The 15,065-nt window shown below is 50.8% G+C and overlaps 1 protein-coding gene across 1 annotated transcript in view; it reads right to left on the reverse strand.

The window, feature by feature from the left end:
- PRMT8 (protein arginine methyltransferase 8) overlaps positions 1 to 14,139 on the reverse strand; it is a 46,574-nt gene extending 32,435 nt beyond the window's left edge. Inside the window, exons 1-4 of the mRNA XM_010845208.1 lie at positions 14,074 to 14,139; positions 9,128 to 9,193; positions 7,931 to 8,116; positions 27 to 182 (exon numbers count right to left, since the gene is read on the reverse strand). Coding sequence (XP_010843510.1) covers positions 27 to 182; positions 7,931 to 8,116; positions 9,128 to 9,193; positions 14,074 to 14,139 — 474 coding nt within the window. The remainder of the gene's footprint in view (positions 1 to 26; positions 183 to 7,930; positions 8,117 to 9,127; positions 9,194 to 14,073) is intronic.
- Between the last annotated feature and the right edge of the window lie 926 nt (positions 14,140 to 15,065).

Consider the following 15,065-nt stretch of genomic DNA (forward strand, 5'->3'; position numbering starts at 1 on the left):
AGTGTCCCCGCAGAGGCCATGCTCACCCCGAACACCTTCTTGGCCCCGGCCTTGGCAGCAAACATGGAGAGGATCCCGGTGCCGCTCCCCACGTCCAGCACCACTTTGTCCTTGAACACATGTTTGTTGTGGTACATGGAGTTCCGGTAAGTGAGCGTCCGCACCTCGTCCTTCAGCATCTCCTGTGTGGAAGGAGAGGCAGAGTCAATGTGTTTAGGGCACCTGGCCACACACCCACGCACCCAGGGCTGTCCCGCCAAATTCTTCTGGGACCTCAGCTCTGTCATGAGGACGAGCCACGGAAGAGCATGGCTAGGCCAGGGCCCCCCACAGAGGACACACAGTTCCCTAAAAGTCTGCCCCGGGAAGGTCGCCTTGTACCATCGAAGGAGAAACTCCCATCCAGACCTGGGAAGGCTCCGATTTCTCAAAAACCAAAAAAAGGGGGCAGTATGAGCACAGCATGAGGGATTTAAGTTAGACCCGAAGCAGAACTTTCTGTTGCCATGAGAGAACTGTCATTTTTGCTCCTTTCCTGATTACGTGCCCTGGACTTCAACTCCACCATCAGACATGGAGGCAATGACCTTACACAACTGCCTGAGGTTCCAAGAATAGCTCCTAAGGAACAGAGCTTAAGGACGGGTTCTCTGAATAGGTTCTGAGTTTTCTGGAATTGGTTCTCTGATCTGATTAGATTTAAAGGCATTAATGAATCTGTTGCCATTGGTGAAGAGGGCTCTAGTGAAATGGCAAAAGAGTTACTCAGATTTTAGCCTTAGATATCTGTGATAAAGTTCCTACAAAAGACAGGACTCCAAGTGGCCAAGTATTTGCAACCTTAGAGCATTTTAATGGGGTGGATTGATTGGTTGGTTGGTCATTGCTAATTGTACTAGAAAACTTAAAGGAAGACAATGATGAGCTCAGGGACTTAAATTCCCAGCTCATTTAGCACCTGAAAACTTCTATGACTTCTAGGAGAAAAAAAGAAAGAAAGAAAAGAATAAAAGCGAGGCGTGAAACCCTTATTTTCTTGCAAGGTCAAGATTTCTGAAAAGCAAAGCCAAAGTCTAATCTTGTCTGAATGACAACACAGATTGAATCCCTTATCCTTGCAGGGTCTCTTTGTTAAAGTTGAGTCATCAACTGGAAAAGAACGAGGTCCTGAGAACTGGAATGGGAACATACGGGCAGATTCAGGTGCAGCTGGGACCTCAAGTTCCTAAATTGCACGGTCTTATCTGCCAGCAAAAGCACCTCCTACCCCTGCCCAAGAAAGCTTGTTTTCCTGAAGAGTCTTACCTGTACGTGCTGTGCTATGCTAAGTCACCTCATTCGTGTCGGACTCTTTACAACCCCATGGACTGTAGCCCACAAGTCTCCTCTGTCCATGGGATTCTCCAGGCAAGAATATTGGAGTGGGTTGCCATTTCCTCCTCCAGGGGATCTTCCCGACCCGGGGGTTGAACTAGTGTTTCTTATGTCTCCTGAGTTGGCAGGTGGGTTCTTTTACCCCTAGTGCCACCTGGGATAAGCTTGGTGAGGGTGGCCCTGAGGAGTATTTGTGTTACTTTGCAAGCAACTGTACCAGCATGGGGCTTCCCAGGTGGCGCTAGAGACAAAGAACCACCCCCACCCCCACCAATACAGAAGATGCAAGAGACATGGGTTTAAGCCCTGGGTCAGAAAGATCCCCCGGAGGAGAGCATGGCAACCCAGTCCAGTATTCTTGCCTGGAGAATCCCATGGACCAAAGAGTCTGGCAACCTACCATCCATGGGGTCATAAACGGTCAGACACAACTTAGTGAGTAAACAACAACAAAATAGCAAGGCAAAGAGTGACGCGGGAGGAGGTGTGATACCCACCAAAATAACTGCACGATGCTTCTAACTTACACAGATGGAAATCTGGGGGATAGTTGGCGGGGTTGTATAGGAAGAGTGAGAGAACAATTTGAAGGGAACACAAAGTTGGATTGAGCAGCGTCTATTGACGTGGGTCCATGAGCAAAGACTGTGGTTTCAGTGTTTTACGTCCGGGGCTTGGAGCACCTCTAATGGTTGTGGTTGGTCGAGGGACGCATGGTCAAAGCTAGTTGACACTAAATGAATCGGAAATGCCAGCACATCCCTGGTAAGCAGAAAGGGAAGGTATCCAAAAAGAGTCGGGGAGATTGGAAAGTTAAAATGCACCTGTCATGTGAGACCCACACACCAACGCCAGAGAACAGACCTCACCGCTGTGAGGCAGAAGTTCATGAGGGAAGCCCAGCACCCTTGACCAGCTCTGTGTGCCCTTCTCTCCAAGTTACCGTGGGATCAGCATCCAGCTGAGATCCTGGGGTAGCAGGGGCCAGTCGCCAAAGATGAGGAGGGTGTGGCCACTGTGAAGGACCGGAGAGCCAGAGCAGTGTTTGTAAGAGCTTGACTCACCAAACCCTCGGGGGCAACCGGTTAATTAGAATACCTCTAGAAAATAAGTCCTGAGAAGCATACTAAATTCTCACTTGTTCTGTTTCAGCAGAAAAGCTATAGGTCTAGTGAACGGAAGTCTGGCTTAAATCACCAAAACAGCGTCCATGGATCCTCATGGACCATGAGGATCCAGAGTGGACCCAGAGGATCCTCAGGGACCCAGAGTGACCATGGATCTTCATAGTCAGGTAAGGACTGCGATTGCAGGGGCTGTCTCTGATGTGGTTTCATTGTTTGAGCAAATCAATCCAGAAGGTTACTGGCCTTTTTAAAATCAATTTTAGACATTTATCCATCCATATTTTTTCAAACATATTTTTTCTGTCCCATTCTTTCTCTTCTCCTCTTGAACTCCAATTACTCACATTTTACCACTTAATTCTGTATTACAGTTCATCAAGGCTCTGTTTCACTTGTCAATTTTTTTCTCTCTGTTCTTCAATGATTTCTTTCTTTCCTGTCCTCATATTCATACATATTTTCTTCTATGTATCCTATTTGTTATTAATTCCATCCAGCAAATATTTGGTTTAGATACTGTATTTTTCAGTTGGAAGATTTCAGTTTCACCTATTACATCCATTAGCTCTCCCTAGAAATTTTTAAAAATCATTTTTATTATACTGATAGCTATTTACAAATCTTTATCTAATCAGCCCAACACCGGGGCTGCCTGTAGATCTGTTTCTATTGACTGATTTTTCTCTTGACTATGAACAAAATTCTCTTGTTTCTTCTCAAGTCTTGACACTTATCCTTTATGCCACGGCTGGTGTCTAAGGAGCTATAGTAGCTGAAGTCAGTTGTTTCTCTAAGTGGGAATGGCCTTTCTTTCTAGACTGCTAAAATGGTGAGTTGGTCGGTTCAGTCCAATCAGGAGTTGAGCAGGTTAGGAGTTGAGTAGGATTCGTTCAGATGGGGGAATTTAATTCATCTATCAGGGCCTTGGAATTCAACTACAGGAGCTAAAAGTGTGTGTGCTTGCTTTTCAGTCCAGCCACTACTTCCTGTGCTGCCCCAAGGCTCATATCTTTGGTTATCTTAGAAGCTGAATAAGGTGACGGTTTGGTTACACTGAATTCACGTCTCAGTCTAAATACTTTGTAAGTGAGTGTGTGCCTCTCCTTCCAGAAGCTCTCTGGGACCAAACACTGCAAGATCACTTGACATAAAATAAAAAAACAGGGCCTCAAAACTGAGAGCCTACAAAACTGCAAGATGGCATCCCCAGAACCAGGCATGGAGCACAGGATGTAATCTGTGCTCTATAAGGAAGGGGCCAGGGCACCTGCATGCAAGTCACAGCTCCAGTGAGCTCTCCGGCAGGCCCAGAGCATCACTTATCCTTCTGCATCTTAGTCTCATTTGAAAAATGGGATAATGAGAGCAGCTATTTCATAGGGTTGTTGTCATGACCAAATAAGTGAAGGAAGTATTACAAAAGTGCTTAGCTCTGGGTCTTTGTGAAAACGAGGACCCTTTCCATCTCTGGGAGGAGATTGTTGAGGGTGAGTAGGGAATGGAGGCAAAAATATGACAAAGATTCAGAAATCTCCCAATCATACTCATAGTTCAAACTCCTCACTGCCTCTCCCAATGGAATTAGATCGGCCCAGTGTCTCTGCAGATCCTGCTATTGCTAAAAGGGATCTCCCCAGGGTCCCCTTCAATTCATCATCTTTTGTCATTTCTTTGGCCCCCTTTTCCCTTCCGTAAGGCTCCAGACCACAGGAGTTCAGTCCAAAGGCACTAGTTCTGGGGGAAGAGAAGTTGTGACATAGCAAGGCTATCTCCCTGCCTCCCCACCCCTCCCTACACGCCCTTGCTTTAATCCCTCCTGAAAGAGAACAGCCCAGAGACATCTCCAGACACTCAGACAGGAGCATGCCACTCTTCGGTGGCAGCAGTTCCCACCCCCAGCTGTGGGTGACTTTGTCTCCTGCCCACTGAACACATGGCAGGACATTGACTAATGGCTGCGAAATGCAGCCCTGAGGAATCTATTTCAAAAAGAACCTGCAGCAAGGCTGTCAAAAGAGCGCTGGCTGGGAGCGGGTGGGGAGCCCAGAGCTGGGCGTGGAGCTGGGAACATGGCCCGGCTGGGCTTGATTCTTCTGGCAGCTGAGGCGGGGTCTCAGAGGTCATGGGGCCAGGTCGTGGGGCCGGGCCCCTCCCCTCTGCACACAGGGACATCTGTTGCTTCCCCACTCCTTTCTTCTCGCAGAGGCCGTGGGAAAGGATTCACGGTCCTCCTCTCCCTGTCTCCTGCCTTTCCAAGGCCAAGCATGGAGTCAGCTCCGGGGGAACCATAGGATGCAAGACCAGGAGTGTTCAGAATTACCTCCCACTGTGCCCTCCAACCTCCGACGGTGCCCCCCCACACACACACACCACACTGGGCACTTGTTTGTATTTGCAGACGAATCAAACCCAGTCCTGCCTGGACCGTGTTTCCTAAACACTCGCTGGTCGCTGTGAATCAGCGAGCTGGCGGTACTGCTGCCGGCCCACGTGAGGGGCTTGTTGATGATGGGAGAAGCCTGCCGAGCAGTCAGCTCGGTTCCAGGTGGGCTATGAGATGTGGGTCTTGTCCAGACTGAGGAAGTAAAGACATCCCCATGAGCCGTCTGGCATAGAGAGGGGATCTCTGGTGTCTGATAACAGAGAAATGAACAGGTGCTCTCTGCAAAGGATCACAGGAGGAGGCCATCCACAGGCCCTGACCTCCTTTCACAGTGGACAATCACGGAGACGAAAGGGCTGGAGGGGAATTTAGGGGTAAAGGGAAGCTAGTTAGCCCCCGCCACTATTAAAGACTCCTGCGTTTCCCCAGGGGCTAGGATCTAGGGATGGCCCCCCATGACAACCAGAAGGATTCCAGCTGGGTCATCAGAAGTACTTCCTGATGCAAAGGTCTGGTAAACTATTCTAGGACAGGTTACTAGGGAGAGATGCGAACTGCATGACCTGAATATAGATCCTTTCTCTACTCCAGGTTCACAAGCTCACTCAGTCCGCACTCCACTCATATGTGTTCATAAGCAGGTGTGAGTTTTCTAGTGACGCATGGAATGGAGGGAACCTGGTCATACTGTCTGCAGGGGGTGAGCCTGGGTGGCTCCCCCCAGGGGACATCAGATGCTCCAGATGCCCGGCCATGGAGGGACCAGCAGTGCCCAAGTGAGGAGATGAGCCTCTAGTTCAACAAACCTGTATGAATCAGAGAGTGTGCTGAGTGCCTGAGTCAGAGGCCGGGAACCCTGTCCGGAAGGAATCGTAGAGGTGTAACAGCTCAGAGAGAGCATCCTGCCCACATGTGTCGTGGTGGGCGGAGGGGTCAAAAGGAGTGGGGCAGACGGGAGGGGCACACCACAGTCAGCTGGTCCCTAACAGGGGGCCTAGGGGGGGCATTTGGGGACCCCCAGAACTAATGCCCCGGTGGTTCAGGCGGTAAAGAATCTGCCTTCAATGCAGAAGGAAATGGCAACCACTCCAGTATTCTTGCCTGGAGAATCCCATGGACAGAGGAGCCTGGCGGGCTACAGTCCATGGGGTTGCAAAGAGTTGGACACGACTGAAGACTGACTCAGAACTGCTGCCTCTTCCTAGGATCCTGCTCTGAGACAGGTGCCCACAGTCCCAGGCCTGTCCTTTAATTAGAGGCAGGGTCCTGAGGAGGGAAGCTCTTGAGAGCACCTTTCCTGCCTCCCTAGGACAGGGCTCCATCCACCATCCCCACCCAGATAGAAAAGAAAGAAGAAAATGTTAGTCGCTCAATCGTGTTCGACTCTTTGCGACCCCATGGACTGTAGCCCACCAGGCTCCTCTGTCCATAGCATTCTCCAGGCAAGAATACTAGAGCAGGTTTCCATTCCCTTCTCCAGGGGATCTTCCTGACCCAGGGATCGAACCCAGGTCTCCTCATTGCAGGCAGATTCTTTACCATCTGAGCCACCAGAGAATGCGAGCTTCCCAAGCCCAGTGGGAACTGCCAAATGCTGCAGGCTCAGCTGCCCAGGGCTCCCTCGGCTGGGACCCTGGAACTAAACACAGGGCCCAGCCCCTTCCCTGCAAGGCCCCATGCTCTGATGTGGAGAGCCATCTTCAGGGGGCTCAAACCCCTCCACCCACTACCTTCATGGGAAACTGCAAAGGGACTAGCAGGAACAAAGCCAAAGTTTCCAGAAAGAGAGAAAGAAAGACCCATTCAAAACACTATACGGCCTAGAAGTTAGGAATGAAGCCCCCAGGGCCACAAACACGAAGGTTTCATTTCTAGCTCTGCCAAGTATCAGCTTGAGCACCAAGGAACCAGCAAAGATGAATGGAGGTGGATAAGATTCTTAAGGTCATCTAGCCTCATCTGTGAAATGGGCACAAATAAGAATACCAACCTCGTAGGGTTGGCCTGAGGAATAAATGAGTCAGTAACATAAAACGTGGGGAGCAACACCCAGTGTGGATGGAGTAGGCACTCAGGAAAAGAAAAAGCTGCCTATGACTTATTAAACATGCTTTTGGCAATGCAGCATCACTGTTTGGATACAGGAAGGGTTTACAGAAGCATCTAATTGAAAGGGGAGCTCAGAGACTTCTTTTGAAAAAGCATTTGCATAGCAAGCGAGCCTCTGTTCCTTTTTCAAAACGTTTTCGTGTACTGTAGGGGGATCATATAAACACTTCCCTCACAGAGTGCCTGGGGCTTCGATGCAACGACACGGATAGCTTGCTGAGAAGAGCGGCCAGCCCTGAGTACGTGTTTGGCTCATCTCATGTCCGTTGTTTGTTTGGAGTGAGGAGGTGCTGGAGGTGGTGGGGGAGGGAGGTTAGAAACACTGCCTGTGCCCCTGCTGCAGCCAGGAAGCACTCGTTAGGAGGCTCTGTTCTGTTCCGCAGCTAACATCAATCTCCCCTGCTATGGAAGAAGACAGCATTTAGACATAAGGACTTCCTGAGAATCAATCAGGGTGTCAGACAGGCCCAGGTTCCCAAGGAAGCCTGCTGACCCTCCCTGGAGGTGCTCATTCGTCCAGGGAGAACTTGCGGACCCGTGGACGCCTGAAGCCAGCACATCAAGATGCCAGAAGGACCCCAGATGCAAAGCACCTGGTAGCAAGGACCAGAGATGTCTGGTCTTCTTGGACCTTCAGGCTCAGGCTCAGAAAGAGGCGAGGATACCGGACCATAAAACAAGGACCCCGGGAGCATCTCTTCCTCTCCGACTGAGAAACACCCAGACACATGCTTCCCCTTGCTCACCGGCTCCAGGCCTGGCCCTGATCTCTTACCTGGGGAGCCTCCAGGATGGAGACAGGCCCTTGGCCTTGAGCCTTGGGGAGATCTCCCTTAATGACAGCAGAGAACCGCATGCAGGATGCTGCCCTAGGAAAAAGTGCGGTCGCCGCAGGACCCAGCTCGCCTCGCTTGGCCACCAGCGCAGGACGCCATACCTCGTGGATCCCAAAGTGGGCGTAGGAGTCAAAGTAGTAATCCCTCGAGGTCATCTCCTCCGGGTTCAGCAGCTTGGACATCTTGCCCCGTCCCGGGCAGCTGGGCTGAGTGGACACGTGGTGGACACACTGCACAGGCTTGGCTGGGACGACCGGCTGCGGGGGCTGAGATGGGGGGCTGCTCACCTGCAGGAAAGAGGAGGGGCAGGTGTGAATAGCGGCCACCTCCTGCCCTCTGAGACTCCGCCCTCCTTCTTCCTCTCCCTTGGCTCCCCCAGTCCAGCTTCCACCAGCCCCAGCACCCAAGGTGATGAAGGGATGGTGTCCCCAAGCTGATGGTCGTGCTGTGTGGGTGGCAGTTTGCTTACCTAGGAGCCAAACCTACCTGTTGTTTAGTCACTAAGTCGTATTAGACTCTTTGCAACCTCATGGGCTATAGCCATCAGGCTCCTCTGTCCATGGGATTCTCCAGGCAAGAATACTGGAGTAGGTTGCCATTTCCTTCTCCAGAAGATCTTCCCAACCCAGGTATCAAAACTGTGTCTCCTGTATTAGCCCCTGAGCCATCAGGGAAGCCCCCTGAATTTAACCTAATTCTGTCTCCTACTAGTTGGTGACCTGGGCAAATGTGTGCCTCAGTTTGCATATCCGTCAAATGGGGACAATAATACCTTTCCTTAGAGGAGAATAAAAGGAAAGAGGTAATAGCGTCACATAGCACTCCATAGCAGAATGGCTGGAGTATGGATCCCAAGGACCAGCCCCCTTAAACATGAAGCCCTGCCACTCACCAGCTGTACAACCTTGGCCAGAGTTATTCACCTCTTGGCGCCTCAGTTTCCCCAACTCTAAAATGGGAATATAAATGTCCCCACTTCGTAGAGCCGTCCTGAAGACTAGGGAAGGTGGTATCTGGAAAGCGCTCAGAGAAGGACCCAGGGCACCATGAATGTGTTTGACGAAAACAAATCCCACCTGTGTTCTTAGGCAGTTCAAGCCCCTGGACTTCTCTCCAGCCCCTGGCCCCCGAAATGCAGGTCTCTTGGGTTCTGGCTTCTCACACCTGTCGTCTGCCCTCCCCGAGCTTCTGGTTCACTGTTTGACTCTGAACTTCAGCAGAAGTTTGCTCTGAGCTGCAAGTGCCCTCACTGATAGACAACCTCCTGCAAGCGCATGGCCCATCCCCAGTTCCCTGACCCGATAGCTCAGTTCCACCTCCCTCAGCTGCTGCACGGCACTGATCAGTCCCTCCTCCTCCACCGGCTAAGGGGAGGGCAGAGGAGGAGACGGAAGCCCAGAAGTTCAGGTTTCGTTGCAGAAGCATGATTCTGCCAGGAGAAGATTGCCTTTCCCAAAGTGTAGGAAATCCAGGTGTCCCGAATTTATAAAAGTCTACTTTAAGTGATGAGTTAATACATGTAAAGAGTTTAGAACAGTTTCTGCATATAGTAAGTGCTTTATTATATGACCTATCATTGGTTAATTAATGCTGAAGCTGAAGCTCCAATATTTTGGTCATCTGATGCGAAGGGCCGACTCGTTGGAAAAGACCCTGATGCTGGGAAAGATTGCAGGCAGGAGAAGGGGACAACAGAGGATGAGATGGTGGGATGGCATCATCGACTCAATGGCCATGAGTTTGAGCAAACTCCAGGAGATGGTGAAGGACAGGGAAGCCTGACGTGATGCAGTCCACAGGGTCACTAAAAGTAGGACATGACTTAGCCACCAAACAACAACAACAATCATTAGTAGTAGTAACACTATTCCGAGTACACTAACATCTCCTTATTTATGCCTCAGTCTTCTCATCTGTGTGCTGGGTCAACACAGACTTACTATCTCCTCTCCAGCAAGGGAAACAGGGAGGTCCTAGGACAGAGCAAGATCAAGAAATCCGAGTCCATCCCCTCCACTGTCCTGCAGGCATAGCCCCAAGACTTCCCAGAGCCCTGGGCTGGAGGGGAGAGAGCTCGAGGGGGTGGTGATGGTCCCATTTTCCTGGTGTATCTAGGCTACAGCCTCTGGGAAATAAGCAGACTTCCCAGTTTAGCAACATCAGATTCCAGGTCGGCGCTATCCCGGGCTGTCTGGTAGTGGAGGCAATGGGCTGCCTCATTAGAATGCGGCAGGTGCATCCACCCTCCGCTTGGGATGTTGGTCACGGTCTCTGGGAGGCTAAAAATAGACTGTGTCAATTGCACACTCCCGTGCTGGCTGCAGAGTCACCTCTAACGCTGGAGAGGGCTCTGTGCATGAAGCTGACCCCAATCTTGACTCCGTTTAAATATATTAAGGAGATAGTCCCAGCTGGACTGGGCTCTCCCACGGTCAAGGTCACAGGGGCCTCCTGCAACCCTGAGCTCCAGGCAGCTGAGTCCAAGGTCCTTGCCACAGGCTCCATGAGATTCTTTCCCTGGTGCCAACTTACAAAGTGCCACCATGTGCCTCCCATTGCATCGCGAGGCAAATGATGGATGGATTCAGGGCCGTTCATCTCAATAATCACAGGTCCAGGGGACAAGGAGTTGACTGTGACCCAAGCCCTGGTGCCAAGGCTGTCAGCCCAGCTCAGCCTCCTGCAGAGACAGGGGACTTGCGATCTGCCTATTGGCAGCCAGGGTGCCCTGTCCCAGGGGGCTGGGGTGGGGAACAGCAGCAGTATGTTACCTCCAGGCATCGCCGCCTGTTTCATTCCACAAACACCCACTGAACTTTGGCGGCCGTGAGTGCTGTGCATCCCGTGGAAGAAACAGACATGCAAGTACTGTACCCTCAAAGGACTCGATCTAGTGGGAGCCGGAGGCCCTTGAGGCTCCACTGGATGGTGGAGAAAGATTTGTTTTACAGGAAAAGCTCAAGCAAACTGCTCTGGGCTGGGGCAGGGGGGTGGGGGAGGGTGGGAGCGGGGGTGGAGGGGTGGGGGTGGTGCGGGTTCAAAGTACAGAGAAGTCACTTCAACTTGAAGATTCTGAGAGACCTGAAATCTTGGGGCTTTCTCCATGGATTTTGGTGGCTGAGGATGACGGGAGGGAGTTTTAGAAGGACTAGAAGGACGTGAGAGTTCTAGGAAGGCGTGGCTTCAGCAAATAAGAAAAGGGTGGAGAAGCAGTGGAGCTTGTTTGGGGAACACGGCTGGGATACTGGGAGATCGGACTGGAAGAAATTACAGCCAGGTGCCATCTATGGGGTCTCACAGAGTCGGACACGACTGAAGCAACTTAGCAGCAGCAGCAGCAGCAGCAAGAGGCTGTAAATAAATACGAGATTGAGAGGGAGCTGTTGGTGGTTTGCAACAGGGGAGCTCTAGGGTTGAGCTCTACTTGAGCTCTAGGGTTGAGCATCTACTTGCCAGTAGATGTGCTGGCAGCCTGCGGGGGGCGGGTGGGGGTGGAGAGCGGGCAAGGAGGACGGCTGTGGGGGAAAGTAGGGCTGGGAGGCAAAGTGCGAGCCTCCGAGCCGGTTCCAAAGTCCAGATAATGAGACACTGAGCCACTGTGGTGTCAGAGGGGCTGCCTGCCAGAGAAATCGCAGAAATAGAATCCACAGGAGTTGGCAACTGTCAGAAGGGAGGGGAGAAGAGAGATGCTGGAATCAAAGATGACTTCAACATTTCAAGCCTGGCTGACTAGGATAGTGGTGGTGACACAAAGAGAAACAAGCAAGTCAGCAGGAAGAGCCTGCCAGGGCCAGAGGGGAAGAGGTAAACTTCGATTTGCCTGTGAGAAGTTGGACACGTCACTGCACAGTACGAGGAAAGATGTCTGGCAGGCAGGCGGTGATGTCGTCCCAGCCGGGAAATGCCATAAACACAGCCGGAAGGTCAACGGGGAACTGAGAAGCACATCTCTGACACATGGGGCAGCGACGGTTAAGATCCTTCACACGGTGGAATCGTTAGCTGCTCGGTCGTGCCTGGCTCTTGGCGATCACATGGACTGTAGCCCACCAGGCTCCTCTGTCCGTGTTATTCTCCAGGCAAGAACACTGGAATGGATAGCCTTTCCCTTCTCCAGGGGAATCTTCTCGACGAATTTAGGGATCGAACTCGGGTCTCCTGCATTGCAGACAGATTCTTTACCCCTTCAAATGGAGGGAGCCCTTACAAACCAGCCAGAACAAGAGGAACATCTCCAATTTAACACTGAACAGAGGATCTTACAGTCAGCTCACATGAGGATCACCACAAATGGCAAATTAACATGCTGCCAGAATATTCAGTCTCTCTGGAAACCAGATAACTTCCAGTGAACACGGAAAAGTTATAACTTTTAAATTCCAAATAAGCGCAACTCTCTCCCTACCCACTCCAAAAAAAAAAAAAAAGACTAGAACGGCATTTGCAATGATTGCAGAAAAATACGTGCTTTTGGATACTTCCAACACTAGTGAGACTTTTTGGGAAAATAGTTTGACAAAATGCATTAAAAGTGGTAAAAAGCACAAATCCTTTAGCACAGCCATTCCATTTTTTTGGAATATATCCTAAGGAAAGAATCATGGATAATCGTAAGCACATCGCTGTAAGAATTTGGTGATGACTCTATTCATCAGGAAATGAGTCAGGGGCTTCCCTGGTGGTCCAGTGGTTAAGACTTTGCCTTCCAGTACAAGGGGTACAGGTTTGATCCCTGGTCAGAGAGCTAAGATCCCACATGCCTTTTGGCCAAAAACACAAAACATAACACAGAAGCAATATTACAACAAAATTCAGTAAAGACTAAAAAAAGGAAGAAAGAATATGAGCCAACCTGGGGTTTTCACAAAACAGAACTGATTATACAAACCACGGAGCATCTACACAGCCGTTTCAAATGTGGCGGAAGAGTGTTTAATAACAGAAAAGTGATCGTGACGAACTGTGGGTTGAGGAGCACTAGTGGGAGAAGAGAGAGCATTTTTAGAACTGAAGCCTCTTCATGCCTGTGAGTGGGGAGGGGAGGCCCGGGGAAGGTCCTAGAGTCAGCGGCAACTGTCACAGCGTGTTGGGTTGTGGACAGTTCATTCTTTTCACCCTTGTGCTGGTTCATGTATTTTTAAGTGTACGCCACGAACCAGTACGAGTTTCGTGAACAGCCGAAAGTAGAAACACTGGAACCGTGATCCCAGACCTCAGATGGAAGCTTAGGCTGGCTCTCTGGATTTGGAGGCCATCTGCAGAGGAGGGGGCCTGAGGGGTTCACTTGGGAGAGATCTCAGGGAAGAGGGTAGAGGGGGTGAGGATGGGGCAGCGAGAGAAGCACCCTCCTCTGAGGACCGTGGAGGCACGAGGGGACACAGAGGAGAGGCTCAGGAGGACATGTCCTTACGGCTCTGGTTCTGTGACGGCCCCTGCTCTGAGGACATGTGACCCAAGCGCTGCACTCCAGCAAACAGACAAGACACCAGAACAAAGCCAACCTCATTCAGCCTCTCGAATCCAGAAGATGCTGTGCTCAGGAAGCTGTGTAGTCAACTCTAATGCAGGAGAGGGCTCCAGCATGAAGCTGCCCTAATCTTGACTCCACTTAAATACATTAAGAAAGAAAAAGTTCCAGCTGAACCAGGTTGTTGCATGGTCAAGGTCACAGGGGCCTCCTGCACTCCTGAGCTCCATTCTACTGAGTCCAAGGTCCCTTCCACGGGGCTCCCTGAGGCTCTGTCTGGTTCTGGTAACCGTTTCCACATGGCTATCTCCTGCCGTGCCCTGCTCTGACCTCCCCGCTCCTCCGCAGGGCCCTGGGCTCAGGGCACTGCTCTTGTGGAAAATCTTGCACTGCTGCCTGCTCCCCAATCTGCTCAGGGTCACCTTCCACTGAGAGGATTTGTGACTTTGTCTTCTATTCTTAGTGCCTACTGCGGATCAGGACTGCTTGGATGCTGTGACCTGCCCCCAGGTCTGGCCTCTCCCAGGGCGTCTTCAACACAGCTTCTCACCAGTACTTCTCATCTGTCGTCTCCCTGGCCCACCGTGTCCAACTGCAGTCAACAGGCCCAGGCTCCTAAATGCTGAGAAATTAGATAAAGGGCTGTGGAAACACCGAAGCTGGAGACTGGAGAAGGGCTCCCTGCAAAAGTGGTGTCCAGCTGGTCTTCAAAGGGTGGGTGGGAATTCCATGGGCAGGGCTGGGGATTCAGAGACAGAATTTTTTACCTAACCCCACTTCCACCTGAAAATGAGGGTAGATGATAATGGTTTTGATGACGGTGATGGTGGTGATGGTGGTCATGATGGTGGTGATGATAATGGTAATGATGGTGGTGATGGAGATGATCGTGGTCATAATGGTGGTGATGGTGGTGATGATGATGGTGGTGATGGTGCTGATGGTGATGGTGGTGGTGGTGGTCATGATGGTGGTGGTGGTGGTGATGATAATGGTAATGATGGTGGTGATGGTCATGATCATGGTCATGATGGTGGTGGTCATGATGGTGATGATGGTGGTGATGGTGCCGATGGTGCTGATGGTGATGGTGGTGGTGGTCATGATGGTGGTGGTCATGATGGTGGTGATGGTGGTGATGATAATGGTAATGATGGTGGTGATGGTGATGGTGATGGTGATGATCATGGTCATGATGGTGGTGATGGTGCTGATGGTGCTGATGGTGATGGTGGTGGTGGTGGTCATGATGGTGATGGTCATGATGGTGGTGGTCACGATGGTGGTGGTCATAATGGTGGTGATGGTGGTGATGATAATGGTAATGATGGTGGTGATGGTGATGGTGATGATCGTGGTCATGATGGTGATGGTGATGATGATGGTCATGATGGTGGTGATGGTGGTGATGGTGGTGATAATGATGGTGATGATGGTGATGATGGTGGTCATGATGGTGGTGATGGTGATGATGATGGTCATGATGGTGGTGATGATGGTGATAATGGTGGTGATGGTGATGATGGTGGTGATATGATCCTTAACAGTGACTGAGAGCCCACTGTGTGCCAGGCACTATGCTAAGCACTTCACAAATATCCCATAAACGCCTCGTAATAACTCAATGAGGTAATGAAATTTACAGGTGAGGAAGCTGAAGCTCAAAAATTCAATCACTTCTTAAGCCCAGAGTTAGTGAGTACCAGTGCCAACACATGAGCCAGTTGTTGTCTGTCTGACAGCAAAGCCGTGCTCTTGACCCCGATACT

Source organism: Bison bison, unplaced genomic scaffold, assembly GCF_000754665.1.
Source record: "Bison bison bison isolate TAMUID 2011002044 unplaced genomic scaffold, Bison_UMD1.0 scf7180017864213, whole genome shotgun sequence".
In the NCBI taxonomy this organism is placed as follows: domain Eukaryota; kingdom Metazoa; phylum Chordata; class Mammalia; order Artiodactyla; family Bovidae; genus Bison; species Bison bison.